Source organism: Cnephaeus nilssonii (assembly GCF_951640355.1).
Source record: "Cnephaeus nilssonii genome assembly, chromosome: 23".
NCBI lineage: Eukaryota > Metazoa > Chordata > Mammalia > Chiroptera > Vespertilionidae > Cnephaeus > Cnephaeus nilssonii.
In genome coordinates, this window is record NC_137094.1 from 4,518,284 (window position 1) to 4,531,447 (window position 13,164).

General features: G+C 42.3%; 1 protein-coding gene across 1 annotated transcript in view; it reads right to left on the bottom strand.

Moving 5' to 3' along the window:
- Positions 1-13,164, bottom strand: part of CDC42BPA (CDC42 binding protein kinase alpha) — a 194,134-nt gene that overhangs the window by 34,241 nt on the left and 146,729 nt on the right. Inside the window, exons 20-22 of the mRNA XM_079763756.1 lie at positions 7,017-7,104; positions 4,444-4,548; positions 653-736 (exon numbers count right to left, since the gene is read on the bottom strand). Of these exons, the coding sequence (XP_079619882.1) occupies positions 653-736; positions 4,444-4,548; positions 7,017-7,104 (277 nt within the window). The remainder of the gene's footprint in view (positions 1-652; positions 737-4,443; positions 4,549-7,016; positions 7,105-13,164) is intronic.

A 13,164-nucleotide genomic window follows, 5' to 3' on the forward strand; every position in this document is an offset into this window, starting at 1 on the left:
TAAATAGAATGAAAAGATGAAAATTCGCCTGAATTTTTCACTAAATATTTCTCTCTTTTTTTGGTGCTTTATTAACCTCAACCTTAGATTCTTCCAAAAGTGACCTCAACTTAATACCGTTCTTACAATACATCCTCCAAGCACTCCTCCTCACTCTAACAAACTTCATAACACTGAATTTAAGAAAATGGAAGTCCTAGCCAGTTTGGCTCAGTGGATTGAGCGTCGGCCTGCACACTGAAGGGTCCCAGGTTCGATTCTGGTCAAGGGCACATGCCGGGGCTGTGGGCTCGATCCCCAGTAGGGGGCGTGCAGGAAGCAGCCGATCAATGATTCTCTCTCATCATTGATGTTTCTATCGCTCTCTCCCTCTCCCTTCCACTTTGAAATGAATAAAAATATATTAAAGAAGAAAAAGAAGATGGAAGAACAACAAAACAAACTTTGGACACTCCTTTTACCTTTCTCAAGGGTGATTATTTCCATTCATACAGAATTTATTTTCTTTCCAAACGTTCATGTTTGTAATTTTGAGGAAACCAATAGCAAAAAAGAAAAAAAAAATCACAGGAAACAAAAAAAGCAGAAGAAACTCATTTTCATTTTGTGTTTTTTTCTTTTCAGAACACAACAGACTATAAGTAGACTGTACCTTAGATGGAAAGCCAGTTGAACCAGGGCATGCCTTTTTCTTTAAGGTTGGTGTGTGAACTGGAAGTGGAGAACTGTCTACAGTCTGAATCCAGGGGCAAAAAAGAAATAAATGTTATAAGAAACTCCATCCATTTTTAGCATTACTAGAAATAAATAAAAGTAAATAAAGCCAAGGAAAACATCAATAAGGCAAAATATATCTCAATGAAGCTAAAATTCTCATAATGTTGATAATTTAAATTTCTGTCTGCAATATCTACAAGTAAAATATTAATAAAAATTATTTCAGTTTGGAAATATAGGAAATTTGGAAAAGAGAATCCACCAAAGAACACAAAAAATGTCATAGCATGTAGCCTACATAAAAATGAGGATATGCATTTTCACGTTCATCTAAAAATGCCACATTAATTCTAAAAAGCATCTGAAAGAGTTTTTAGCAAAATTTATGATCAAAATATTTAGAAGATTCTTTTAACTCCTTGATTTCTATATACGGAATGCATATTACATACATGAAATATAATTCTGTGGAATATATATATATATATATATATATATATATATATAGAGAGAGAGAGAGAGAGAGAGAGAGAGAGAGATTGAATGATTAGTGGAATTTCTGTGCAGAAATTACTTTCCAAAGAAGGAAGTTAGATTATTACTATTGGGATCCAGAATTTACACATAAATTTAATTACAAGCCATATCTTAATTTTATGGGGACTTGTTGTAAGATATTTCCTTGAATAAAAGGAAACAGTGATTTTACTGGATGTTACTGTGGAAAAATAGAGATATCACTTGATTAGCAAATGACATTTGACATGACAAATGACTTCCTATTAGGATGCTAAGCAAGCAAACGAGAGGAAAAAGCTAGCTTTACATAAAGGTATAGAACATTCTAAAATATTAAGAGAAAAATGGATGGGCTCTCTTTGCTTTGGTTAGTGTACAACCTCCAAAATCAGAATATTTTATATGTATTATAGCCTTCAAATGGAACTCAGTTAAGTTTCTCAGAGTTTTCTACTTAATGGTGAATTTTATTCTAAATTACATTTAAGTAACTTGAAGAAGTTTTTAATCCAATTTATAATTTAACATTTAAAAAGACAAATATGAAAAAGAACACTGAAAACCTTTATAAAAGTTAATAAAAATAATTTATACGAAATGAAATTGTCATTAGAATTTACATAAAAAGTCCAAGAGAAGTTTTTAGAATTAAAAGGAGTGAAGCAAGGATACTGGATATAAGAACAACAGAATTCATAAAGACCAGCAATGCCTAATTAATAACATATACTTTAGGAAAGATCCCCTTCACTAGAGCAACAGAGGCTTGCAGGGACCTAGAACAAACCTAGCAGGCAATATGGAGTATCCCCATGAAATATAACTTACTGAGGAAAATGCAAGAATATCTAAATACGTATACCATGTTCATAGATGGAATGATATTTACATAACCCAATATCACGAAGATGGCAATTCTCCTAGATAAACCTATTTAAAAGCCCCACCTGTCATCTGACAAACTGATCTTAAATGTCATATGTAAAACTGAAGAGTCAAAAAGAAAAGGAAGACTAAGATGGGTGGGAGCAAGAGTGGGATACCATGCCAGGTATCAGGAACTACTTTAGGGCTATAGTAATTAAGACAATGTACTGTTGGTGCAGAAAAAGACAAAAAGAACAATGGAAGAGAATAAAGAACCCTCAAACAGACCCATTTATATAAAGCAGAGACAGTTTCACAAGTCAATGGGGGAAATATAGGACAGTTGGTTGTTCATATGAGAAAAATATATTAGAACCTCATTTCCTATAATACACAATAATAAATTTCAGTTTCATTAAAGTCCTAAACATTTTAAGAATATTTTTTAGCTTTTAGAAGAAAATATGGAGGAAACTTTTTATAATTGCTGAGAAGGGAAGACATGTTTTAAAAAGACAACAAGCAGAATTCATAAAGAAAAAGATTGATAAATATGACTATTTTAAAATAAAAATTGTTGCAAGACTAAAAGATACCACAAATAACATTTAAAAATAAGCCACAGACTAGAAGAAAATATCTGCAATGCATATAGCCAGCTAAAGATTAATATCCAGAATATACACAGAATACTTACAAAATAATAGAAAAAATAATTCAACAGAACAATGGACAAAAGACTTGAACAGGCAAATCACCAATGACCAATAAACTATGTAAAAAGATGCTCAATGACACTTGAAATCAGAAAATGCAAATTAAAACAAAAATGCCACTCCATACCCAACAAATTGGCAAAAGTTAACCAGTTAACCGCCACACGTCCACCATGGAAACCATCTCCAGTGTCTATAGACACTTATGGCGTACAAAGGGTTAATATCTCACAGTACCAAGGGTTGGCGAGGCTGTGGGAAAATAGGGAACACACACCCTGCTGGTGGGAGTGAAAACAGGTCCAACCACTGTGGGAAATAATTTGGCAAGACCTCGTTCAAGATGAAAATGCACATAGCGCACAACCCAGCAATTCCATTGCAGGCATATACGCTAAACAAACCGCACAGGTCGCTATTAGGATGTTCCGTTCAGCACTGCGTGTAATAACAAAAAACCGGAAACAACCTACATACCCAACAACAGGAGAACAGTTGTGGTGTTTTCACACAATATAATGTTATGCAGTAATTATAATGTCTGAACTAAATGGGCATGTATCTGTATGAGTAAACCTCAAAAGCACGCTGAATGAAAAAAGTTACACGTAAAACCAAGGACGAGAAGATGCAATTCAATGTCGGTGTTTAGATATGTCTGGGAAAGAGATGGGGGCATGGAACAGGGAAGGGTGTTTCAATTCAGTTATCTATTTTCTTTCTTTGAATACCAATTTGAAAAAATAAGACAAAATGATCACATCTGTTACATCTGTGGATGGTGGTTACCTGGGTGTTTCTTATTATTCTTTATGTGAGGGAAATATTTCAACATTAAAATAAAAATACATAAAGTTAAAGTATTTTAAAAATAAATAATAAGCAGAGGGTCTCACCACCCAGCCTGAGACAGGCTATCACGGGGCTGGACAAAAACCAAGTCAGAACCTAAGTACAACCCAGCCAGTCCTCTCCTGGGTCCTCACGCAGACAGAGCGGGGAGCAGAGGCGCTGCGCCAGCACCAGGCGCTGAGCCAGGAACGGGCTGCATGGAGCAGGACGGCGTTAACGGGGCACACACCTCTGACTTGCTGAGAAAACTGGCCCATCGGCTGTTTAAAAGCCCGGTTGCCGTGAAGTGCGAATACAAGCGTGTCTGCGCTGTCAAAGGCAGGGGTCACTCGCATGCCCACCACTCACTCAGCAGCCGGAACAAGCTGCGCAGCTGCCAGCGGGGCCATTTCCATTCTGGGCTCTACTCCCGAGTCCCGCCTGTCAGACTGATGACGAGTGAGAATGGCACCTCACACTGCCGAGCCTGCAGTTTGTAGATGGCAATTCCAAATGTACACAACTCCGTTCTACATCCTTCTCCACGTAAAATAAAGGCTTTGTGATTAAACACATTCTCTGGCTATTTCAAGTTGACTTCTGGGGGGCAATTTTCTACGTTAGCGTTATACTCCTATCTGCATTTCCAGTCAAATGTCATGGTCTCCAGTGCACTGTGCCTTATTACACAGTGTGTCTGATTGAAAGAAGAGAGTCCGATTTCACTTGTTTTTGTAACTCCCTCTTTCCTGACACAGGGGAATGCTGGGGAGCACGCTGCTCCGTGAGGCACCTGCTCTGGCTCAGCTTCACTAGCAGTGCAAGGCGATGTGGACCGTGACTGGGTGTAAATCCTGACGTTCGGGTTCCGTGCATGTGAGCTCTCAACGGGATCAGCCTAGGAAAGTAAGTTGGGGAAAAACAAAACCCCAAGAAATCACGTTCAACCATGTGCAGCTCGTAGCATTTCTGAAGGCACGAGCCTAACCTTCTTGAGAAGGGAGGATAAACTTCAGTGTGGATATCTGCAATAGGGATGTGTTGTTATACAAAAGTGTAACCACGAGCTTTAATGAAAACCAAGGTTAAGAGAACAATATTAACAAAATGCTTTAATTTCCACTGTTGAGCTCTTACTTTGAGCACTGGTCTCTACTTGTATTCCACGTGACACTGTTGTATGTTACAAAAGAAATCATGCATGTGAAATAAATGCAGGGTATTTAGCTGGGATACGTGCTGCAGAGAGAGAACTGTGTCCTAGGTAGAGTGGAATCTGGTCCCCTCCCAAGCATTAGTTGAAAGCAAAAGCAACTGACCTATTAGCTTTGTGCTTATTGCTTTTTATTTGCAGCAGTAGAAATGCCAGCTTCACACTTTCAACCAAGTAGTTTTAGACACTGAAAATGCTTTGGGTTAAAATTTAGCATGAGAGATCTTACTATAAGCTCAATGATTAATGATATATTCAGTTTGGCCATTTTCAAAATTACTAGGACTGAGTTTTTTAAATGAAAGGAATGGAGGAATTTTTTTTTAATTGGTTGTACAGCAAGGACCATCAGAAGCTACAACCAATGAAAAGAGCATCAGCATAGGCATTTTAATAAGTACTTACAATGTTTCCTTTTTCTTTCTTATTATCATGGTTACTATTTTAGGGGCTGACTAGGAGCTGGCAAACACGGTGGCAGCCCACTGCGGGCGCCCACCTAGGGCCTCCCATGGTGTGGGCATGGGCAGGCCACAGGCAAGACTTCGGTGGGCTGAACATGGCCACCCCCAGGCCTCACACCATCATTAGAGTTGGGAGAAGGGGAGGGAGAAGGGTCCCGTGAGGACAGCTCGGGGCATGGAGCAGCAGCTATTCACAACAGCTAGGGAGGAGTCTCAGTTTTTCAAAATGGGGGTCCTGAACTGCAGCCCACCAGCTGGTGTGTGCCGCGTGGCTAATTCCACACCACGCACTGCCTCCCGCAGTGGGAGAGCCGTGCCTCCCGCAGTGGGACGGCCGTGGCTCCCGCAGTGGGACGGCCAGTGCCTCCCGCAGTGGGACAGACACTGCCTCCCGCAGTGGGACAGACACTGCCTCCCGCAGTGGGACGGCCGTGCCTCCCGCAGTGGGACAGACACTGCCTCCCGCAGTGGGACAGACACTGCCTCCCGCAGTGGGACAGACACTGCCTCCCGCAGTGGGACAGACACTGCCTCCCGCAGTGGGACGGCCGTGCCTCCCGCAGTGGGACGGCCGTGCCTCCCGCAGTGGGACGGACACTGCCTCCCGCAGTGGGACGGACACTGCCTCCCGCAGTGGGACGGCCGTGCCTCCCGCAGTGGGACAGACACTGCCTCCCGCAGTGGGACAGCCGTGCCTCCCGCAGTGGGACAGCCGTGCCTCCCGCAGTGGGACAGACACTGCCTCCCGCAGTGGGACAGACACTGCCTCCCGCAGTGGGACGGCCGTGGCTCCCGCAGTGGGACGGCCGTGCCTCCCGCAGTGGGACGGCCGTGGCTCCCGCAGTGGGACAGCCGTGCCTCCCGCAGTGGGACAGACACTGCCTCCCGCAGTGGGACGGACACTGCCTCCCGCAGTGGGACGGACACTGCCTCCCGCAGTGGGACGGACACTGCCTCCCGCAGTGGGACAGACACTGCCTCCCGCAGTGGGACAGACACTGCCTCCCGCAGTGGGCCGGCCAGCCGGAATCCCTTTGACTCCAAGTGCAGTGCTCTCCCAGCTGGCCCAGAGGCCTCGCCACGGGCAGGCCGGCACGCATAGCGACAGCGACCCGAGGCTGAGCGATCTTATCTCCTTCCTGACAATGAACTCCACCAGGAATGAGAGAATAAGAGAAAGAACGAAATGTGACTCAAGACAAATTTTACCCCTTTCACGATTTTACTCAGGAATAGTCATGGAGAAGGTCATCAGTTTAAATTATTCACCTGAAATATGATCCTAATTTGGGAATAAGGTAAAAATAAATGTCTTACTTCCTAAAAAATCTCTTCCTTCTAGTTTCTGTAAGATTCTATAAATTGTAAGCTAAGTAAGAGTCCATGGGGGAAGGAGGTTAAATTAAAATGGAATTGATAAGCAAAGTAGTATTGATACATTTTACACTAGTAAGAACTTAAACGGACTTAACTATCTCAAAGTTTTAAAGAAGTTTGCAAGTAGGAGATTTGTTATGTGCAAAAACTTGGACCATCCTGAGAAAATTTAAGTTTCTGACCAGCCACACAAGACTTTAGCCATAGCTTGATTGAAAGACATAAAAATCAGATGTGTTCCTGTGTGAAGGAAATGCTGCTAACAGGACTGAATAGGTAAAATAGTGGCTTTGTGCCTCTGGGTCCAATTACTTTAAAAACTTCAAGAATGAGAAAGGCAAGAGCTTGATGCTTCCAAGAATCCTGGCTGACATGTGAGAGCAGCCTGCTCTCGGAGCCGCTGAGCACACGGAGAGACGTGAGCGCACGCTTTACATCCATTCTTGTGCTGAGATCAGAGCACACTGCCGTCGACATTTATGGTAGGTGCTCTAATGGGAGGTTCCCTTCACCACAGTCAGCTCCCAGAATCAGCGTCACCCTGCCCTGGAGCTGGTTGTTAAAGTCAGCATGTTTCATGACCCTATGAAAATGTGACCTTAGGACAGTGTGATACTGGGCAAAGAGAAAATACACCAACACAGTTTAATCTGTAATGACACAAATGAGTGACTCTTAACTAACTCTTGAGGCTTTTAACACATATCTCTTGGCCCTCTGAAGAATTATTGTCATTTATGAAAGTCTTTTTCTCCTAACAAGTTTTTACTCATCAATGAAAATAAAACAATAAAAATGAGACTATATTTTTAAATGAATTTCTTACCTGTATGAGGTAAAAACTGGTTACTCAGAAGTGAAAAAACATTTAGATTTTAAAAGTAACCCAATACCACACTGTAATAAAATAGGCCAGCGATTTTCAACGGGTGTGCCGCGAGAACTTTCACAACAAGCGATCCCCAACTCTTTAGTCACGGGCACAGATTTCTTTCTCTTAGACTGCCAGATTAAAAAGAAATGACAACAGCCAAATAATAATAGCTGACCAATGTGAATAAACCAAAATTACTCGTATTTTTTTGGTCAGATCGGCAAAAAATATAATACATTTATATTAGTAACTAGAGGCCCGGTGCACAAAATTCGTGCACGGTGTGTGTGTGTGTGTGTGTCCCTCAGCCCAGCCTGCACCCTCTCCAATCTGAGACATCCCTCTCACAATCCAGGACTGCTGGCTCCCAACCGCTCGCCTGCCTGCCTACCTGATTGCCCCTAACCACTTCTGCCTGCCAGCCTGATCACCCCCTAACCACTCCCTTGCCATCCTGATTGATACCTAACTGCTCCCCTTTCGGCCCGATTGCCCCTAACTGTCTTCCCCTGCAGGCCTGGACCCCCCAACTGCCCTCCCCTGATCCCTCTCAACTGCCCTCCCCTGAAGGCCTCGTTGCCCCCAACTGCCCTCCCCTGCTAGCCCGGTCACCCCTAACTGCTCTCCCCTGCAGGCCTGATCACCCCCAACTGTCCTCCCTTGCAGGCCTGTTCCCTGCAACTGTCCTCCCCTGCAGGCCTGGTCTCCCCCAACTGCCCTCCTCTGCCAGCCCGGTCACCCCTAACTGCCCTCCCCTGCAGGCCATCTTGTGGCAGCCATCTTGTGTCCACATGGGGCAGCCATCTTTGACCACATGGGGGCAGCTATCTTGTGTGTTGGAGTGACGGTCAATTTGCATATTACTCTTTTCTTAGATAGGATTAGTTTACTTGTGCCGTGAGATGAAAATCACTAAAATCTTATCTAATAGAAGAGTAATATGCAAATTAACCATCACTCTGCTACGCCCACCAGCCAATCAGGAGCGAATATGCAAATAAACCCAACCAAGATGGCTATGGCCACAGAGAGCAGGAGGGAGGCTTGGGTTTCCCAGGCAATGGAGGAAGCCAAGCTTTCCGCCTGCCCTTGCCAGCCTAGGCCTCCACTCAAGGCTACGAAGTTTCAATAATAGAAGAGACATAAATCCAAACAGAAATGGCGGCAGCCACGGAGCTGGAAAGAGCAGGAGGCTAGGGTTGCCCCCGGTGATGGAGGAAGCCAAGCTTTCCGCACACCCTGGCCAGCCCAGGCCTCCACTTAAGGCTACAAAGTTTCAATTATAGAAGGTAAATAAATTCCAACAGAAATGGCTGCCGCCATGGAGCAAGCAGAAGGCTTGGCTCTGCTCCAGGCTACAAAGTTTCAATTGTAGAAGATAAATAAACCCCAGATACCAGGGCCTCCGCTTGGGTTGCCATGGGGCGTGGCCGGCCTGCAAACTACCACAGGCCCCTCACCCAGGCCACCCCATGCCCCAAGGTTGGAACCCCCACCCTGATCCGGGACATCTTTCAAGGCAAACCAGCTGGCCCCCACCCGTGCACCAGGCCTCTATCCTATCTAATAAAAGAGTAATATGCAGATTGACCATCACTCCAACACACAAGATGGCTGCCCCCATGTGGTCAAAGATCCTGCCCCCATGTGGACACAAGATAGCCACCACAAGATGGCCAGCAGGGGAGGGCAGTTGGGAGGGACCAGGCCTGCAAGGGAGGGCAGTTGTGGGCGATCAGGCCAGCAGGGGAGGGCTGTTGGGAGGGACCAGGCCTGCAAGGGAGGGCAGTTGGGGGTGATCAAGCCTTCAGGGGAGGGCAGTTAGGGGTGACCAAGCTGGAAGAGGAGGGAAGTTGGGGACGACCAGGCCTGCAGGGAAGGGCAGTTGGGAGGGACCCAGGTCTGCAGGGGAGGGCAGTTAGGGGCCAACAGGCTGGCAGGAGAGCAGTTAGGCATCAATCAGGCTGGTAGGGGAGTGGTTAGGGGGTGATCAGGCTGGCAGGCAGAAGCGGTTAGGGGCAATCAGGAAGGCAGGCAGGCGAGCAGTTGGGATTGGGCCTAAACGGGCAGTCGGACATCCCTTGAGGGGTCCCAGATTGAAGAGGGTGCAGGCTGGGCTGAGGGACATCTGCCCCCCGCTTCCCCCCCCCGTGCACGAATTTCGTGCACGGGGCCTCTAGTAGAATAATAATTACTATACTAGCTTTATTGAGCTGTATGCTCTTAAAGTAAAAATAAATTCCAGAGATCAAACAAAATCAAGTTACTTTTGTATATAAAAAAATTCAAAACAAATAAAAACATTGCAATAATATTTTGAGATGGCACCAATTAAACCTACTAAAAAGTTAAACTATGCCATGTACAATGATAGCCTGATTTTTTAAAAAATATGAATATATAGGTGAAGTTGAAAAACTACCACCTTATTTCCCAAAAGCATGTTTCTTATAAAGACAAGGACCAAAGTTTGGTAAATATGAATATATCATGACAAAAATGTTTTGAATATCAAAGTTTAAAAGAAATTTCTTTTTAAAAGATTCTATTAGAAACTAATAGCTAATCAGATTAAGAAATTATAATATTTCATTTCCGGGGAGGGGTAGCGGGTGTAATGGGGGAATAAGGACACATATGTAACACCGTAATCAATAAAGAAATTAAAAAAAATATTTCATTTCCTTTCTAGATAGCTATCATTATAAATAATATCTCACAAAAGGTTTAGCAGTAAGAATAAGAATACAATACTACTTACATGTTTTCTTTATCAAAGTGTTCATTATCACCAACAAACTGATTTTCAAGTTACTAATTTTATCTATAATTAAATGTTTACTAGTACATTTCTAATTAATGGCTGATTCTATCCACCAAAAAGTAAGAAATTGTACTAAACTTTCATAATATACTAAATGACTATATGTCAGGATTTACAGAGAGCCTAAATTTAATTTTAATAATTAATTGGCAATGATTCAGATATAATATGGCAGCAAAGCAATTAATAGCACATTAGTTATTTTGACCTTCAAAACAAATATAATCATTAATATAGTTAAACCATGGAAGTTAAAACAATTTTTGTTATTAAAAATATTAATGTAAGCAATTAAATTAATGTGAACATTAAATATAAGCAATAACTTGAATTAATAATGCAGGAAAAGCTAATAAATATGATATAATCAACAGCAGAGATCTTGTAATTCAATAATACAAAGGGTGATTTAAAAAGGGGATACTAGAAAGCAATAAAAAACTAATGTTAATTGAACAGTATCCTATATAATAAAAGGCTAATATGCAAATCGACCTAATGGCAGAGCAACCAGTTGCTAAGATGCGCACTGACCACCAGGGGGCAGTCGCTCAACACAGGAGCTGCCCCCTGGTGGTCAGTGCGCTCCCACAGGGGGAGCACCGCTCAGCCAGAAGCCGGGATCATGGCTGGCGAGTTGCAGCGGCAGTGGCAGGAGCCTCTCCCGCCTCCTTGGCAACACTAAGGATGTCCGACTGATGGCTTAAGCCAGTGGTCGGCAAACTCATTAGTCAACAGAGCCAAATATCAACAGTACAACAATTGAAATTTCTTTTGAGAGCCAAATTTTTTAAACTTAAACTTCTTCTAACGCCACTTCTTCAAAACAGACTCGCCCAGGCCGTGGTATTTTGTGGAAGAGCCACACTCAAGGGGCCAAAGAGCTGCATGTGGCTCGCGAGCCGCAGTTTACCAACCACGGGCTTAGGCCCACTCCTCATGGGAAGTAGGAATAAGCCATCAGTAGGGCATCCCCCAAGGGCTCCCGGACTGCGAGAGGGTTCAGGACAGGCCGAGGCCTCCCTCCCCCAGTGCACAAATTTTGTGCACCGGGCCTCTAGTATTTTTACATTATCCAAAGAAAGATCTTGAAAACAAAGTTTAACTGAATAGTATAAGCAATTCACTCAATATTTCTAAATTGTAATCTATTGATAAAAATAAGTAAGAAGTATCTTTATATAAATGTGTTTTTTTCTATTTTTTGGTCAATGAATTCTTTTTTCTACTTAAAAATACTTCAAGTAGTTATTCTGATTACTTGTCATTAGAAACATTTTCTATACTCCAATGTATTTTTACTTACTGCTTTATGTTTGGAAAATAAAAACAACGCAGAAAAACTGAGTATCAGCAATATTGTCCACAATGCATAACAATGTCATGTAAAAAGTCCATAATGTTTCCTGAATCTGTAAGGATTTCTCTAATAAATAACCCACAATACGTATATTTAGAGTAGTGCAGTAAAATGGAAAGTCGTTCCCCACCCCCCAGACCAGATCTGATTTTTAGATGATCCACTAAGCAAGAATTCCTCAAATTATGCAGTATGGTATACTTCTTATCTTATAAATAATGAGAACAACCAAAACTACTCATCTTGACTATGTACCAATGGGCCTTTTCTGCTCCAAAATTAATTACAGATTTGAACAAATACAAAAAGCAAACCATTCTTACAAGAAAACTGGTTTTAAAGTAAAAGTCTGATATGGATCTGACATAGATCTAACATGTGGTTTCATACTGGTAAATATAAAATTCTAAGTTAGAATAAAAATTCAATTTTTATCATTTTTTTAATCCTTTAGCTAGAAGTATTTTGGAAACAAAGTGGCAGGTAATCTATTTTTATTTATTCAGAAACAGTTTATAATCTCAAACTTTTACTGATGTAATTATTTCTATTAAGCTTATGATTAAAAACAGTATTATAGAAATACTCACTATATCATTTGGACAACAGTAAATATAATATTTTATCATTCTAAAATAATTACTGAAGATTATAACTAGTAAGTATAATCTTACTAGTTACAAATAATGTACTTGTTTCTCTTTATGAAAACTTGCCAAGTTATTTTCAATATATTGATTTGAATATCTACTCTGGAGAATTTACAAACTATGTTGTAAAAAAACATAAAAGAAAGTTAAGCCACATGTTGGCTATTTATAACCACTTTTTCCCACAATAAAAAAAAGACACCTTATAATTTTAGTAGTTTGTTACAGAAATTTATATGAACATTCCTAAAGCTATGCGGCCAAAGCCAAAAGAAAGAAAGAAAATACAGAGAAGCAGGTAGCAGCAGCGGAGCAGCAGCACAGAGCATGCACTCGAGGTGACAGTACATGACAAAGCGTGAGCACGCGGTGCAACCACAGGCAGGGGGTGGGGGCGATGCACACCGCGCGCGGGAGTCTCTTACACGTCTGCCTCTGCTAGCTGGAGTACAGGACGGAGAGCGCTTCAACAGAGAAAGGAGAAGACTACACGTTACACAGAGTTACACACGTGACTCTCAATGACCACCGCTGTCTTAACACACAAAGTATATAAACATACATATAAAGACACTTTGGATAGGTTGAAAGGAATGGATTTTCCAGGGAGAACTGGAGGGGAGGACAGGAAAGAAATCGCCGCTCGGACGAGGTCTGAGTGATACCAAGTTCTCACTGGACCTTGCACGAACAGTGACCCACGAGAGAACCCCTCACCCAGTGATGGACCCCAGTGATGGACCATCTCCTCC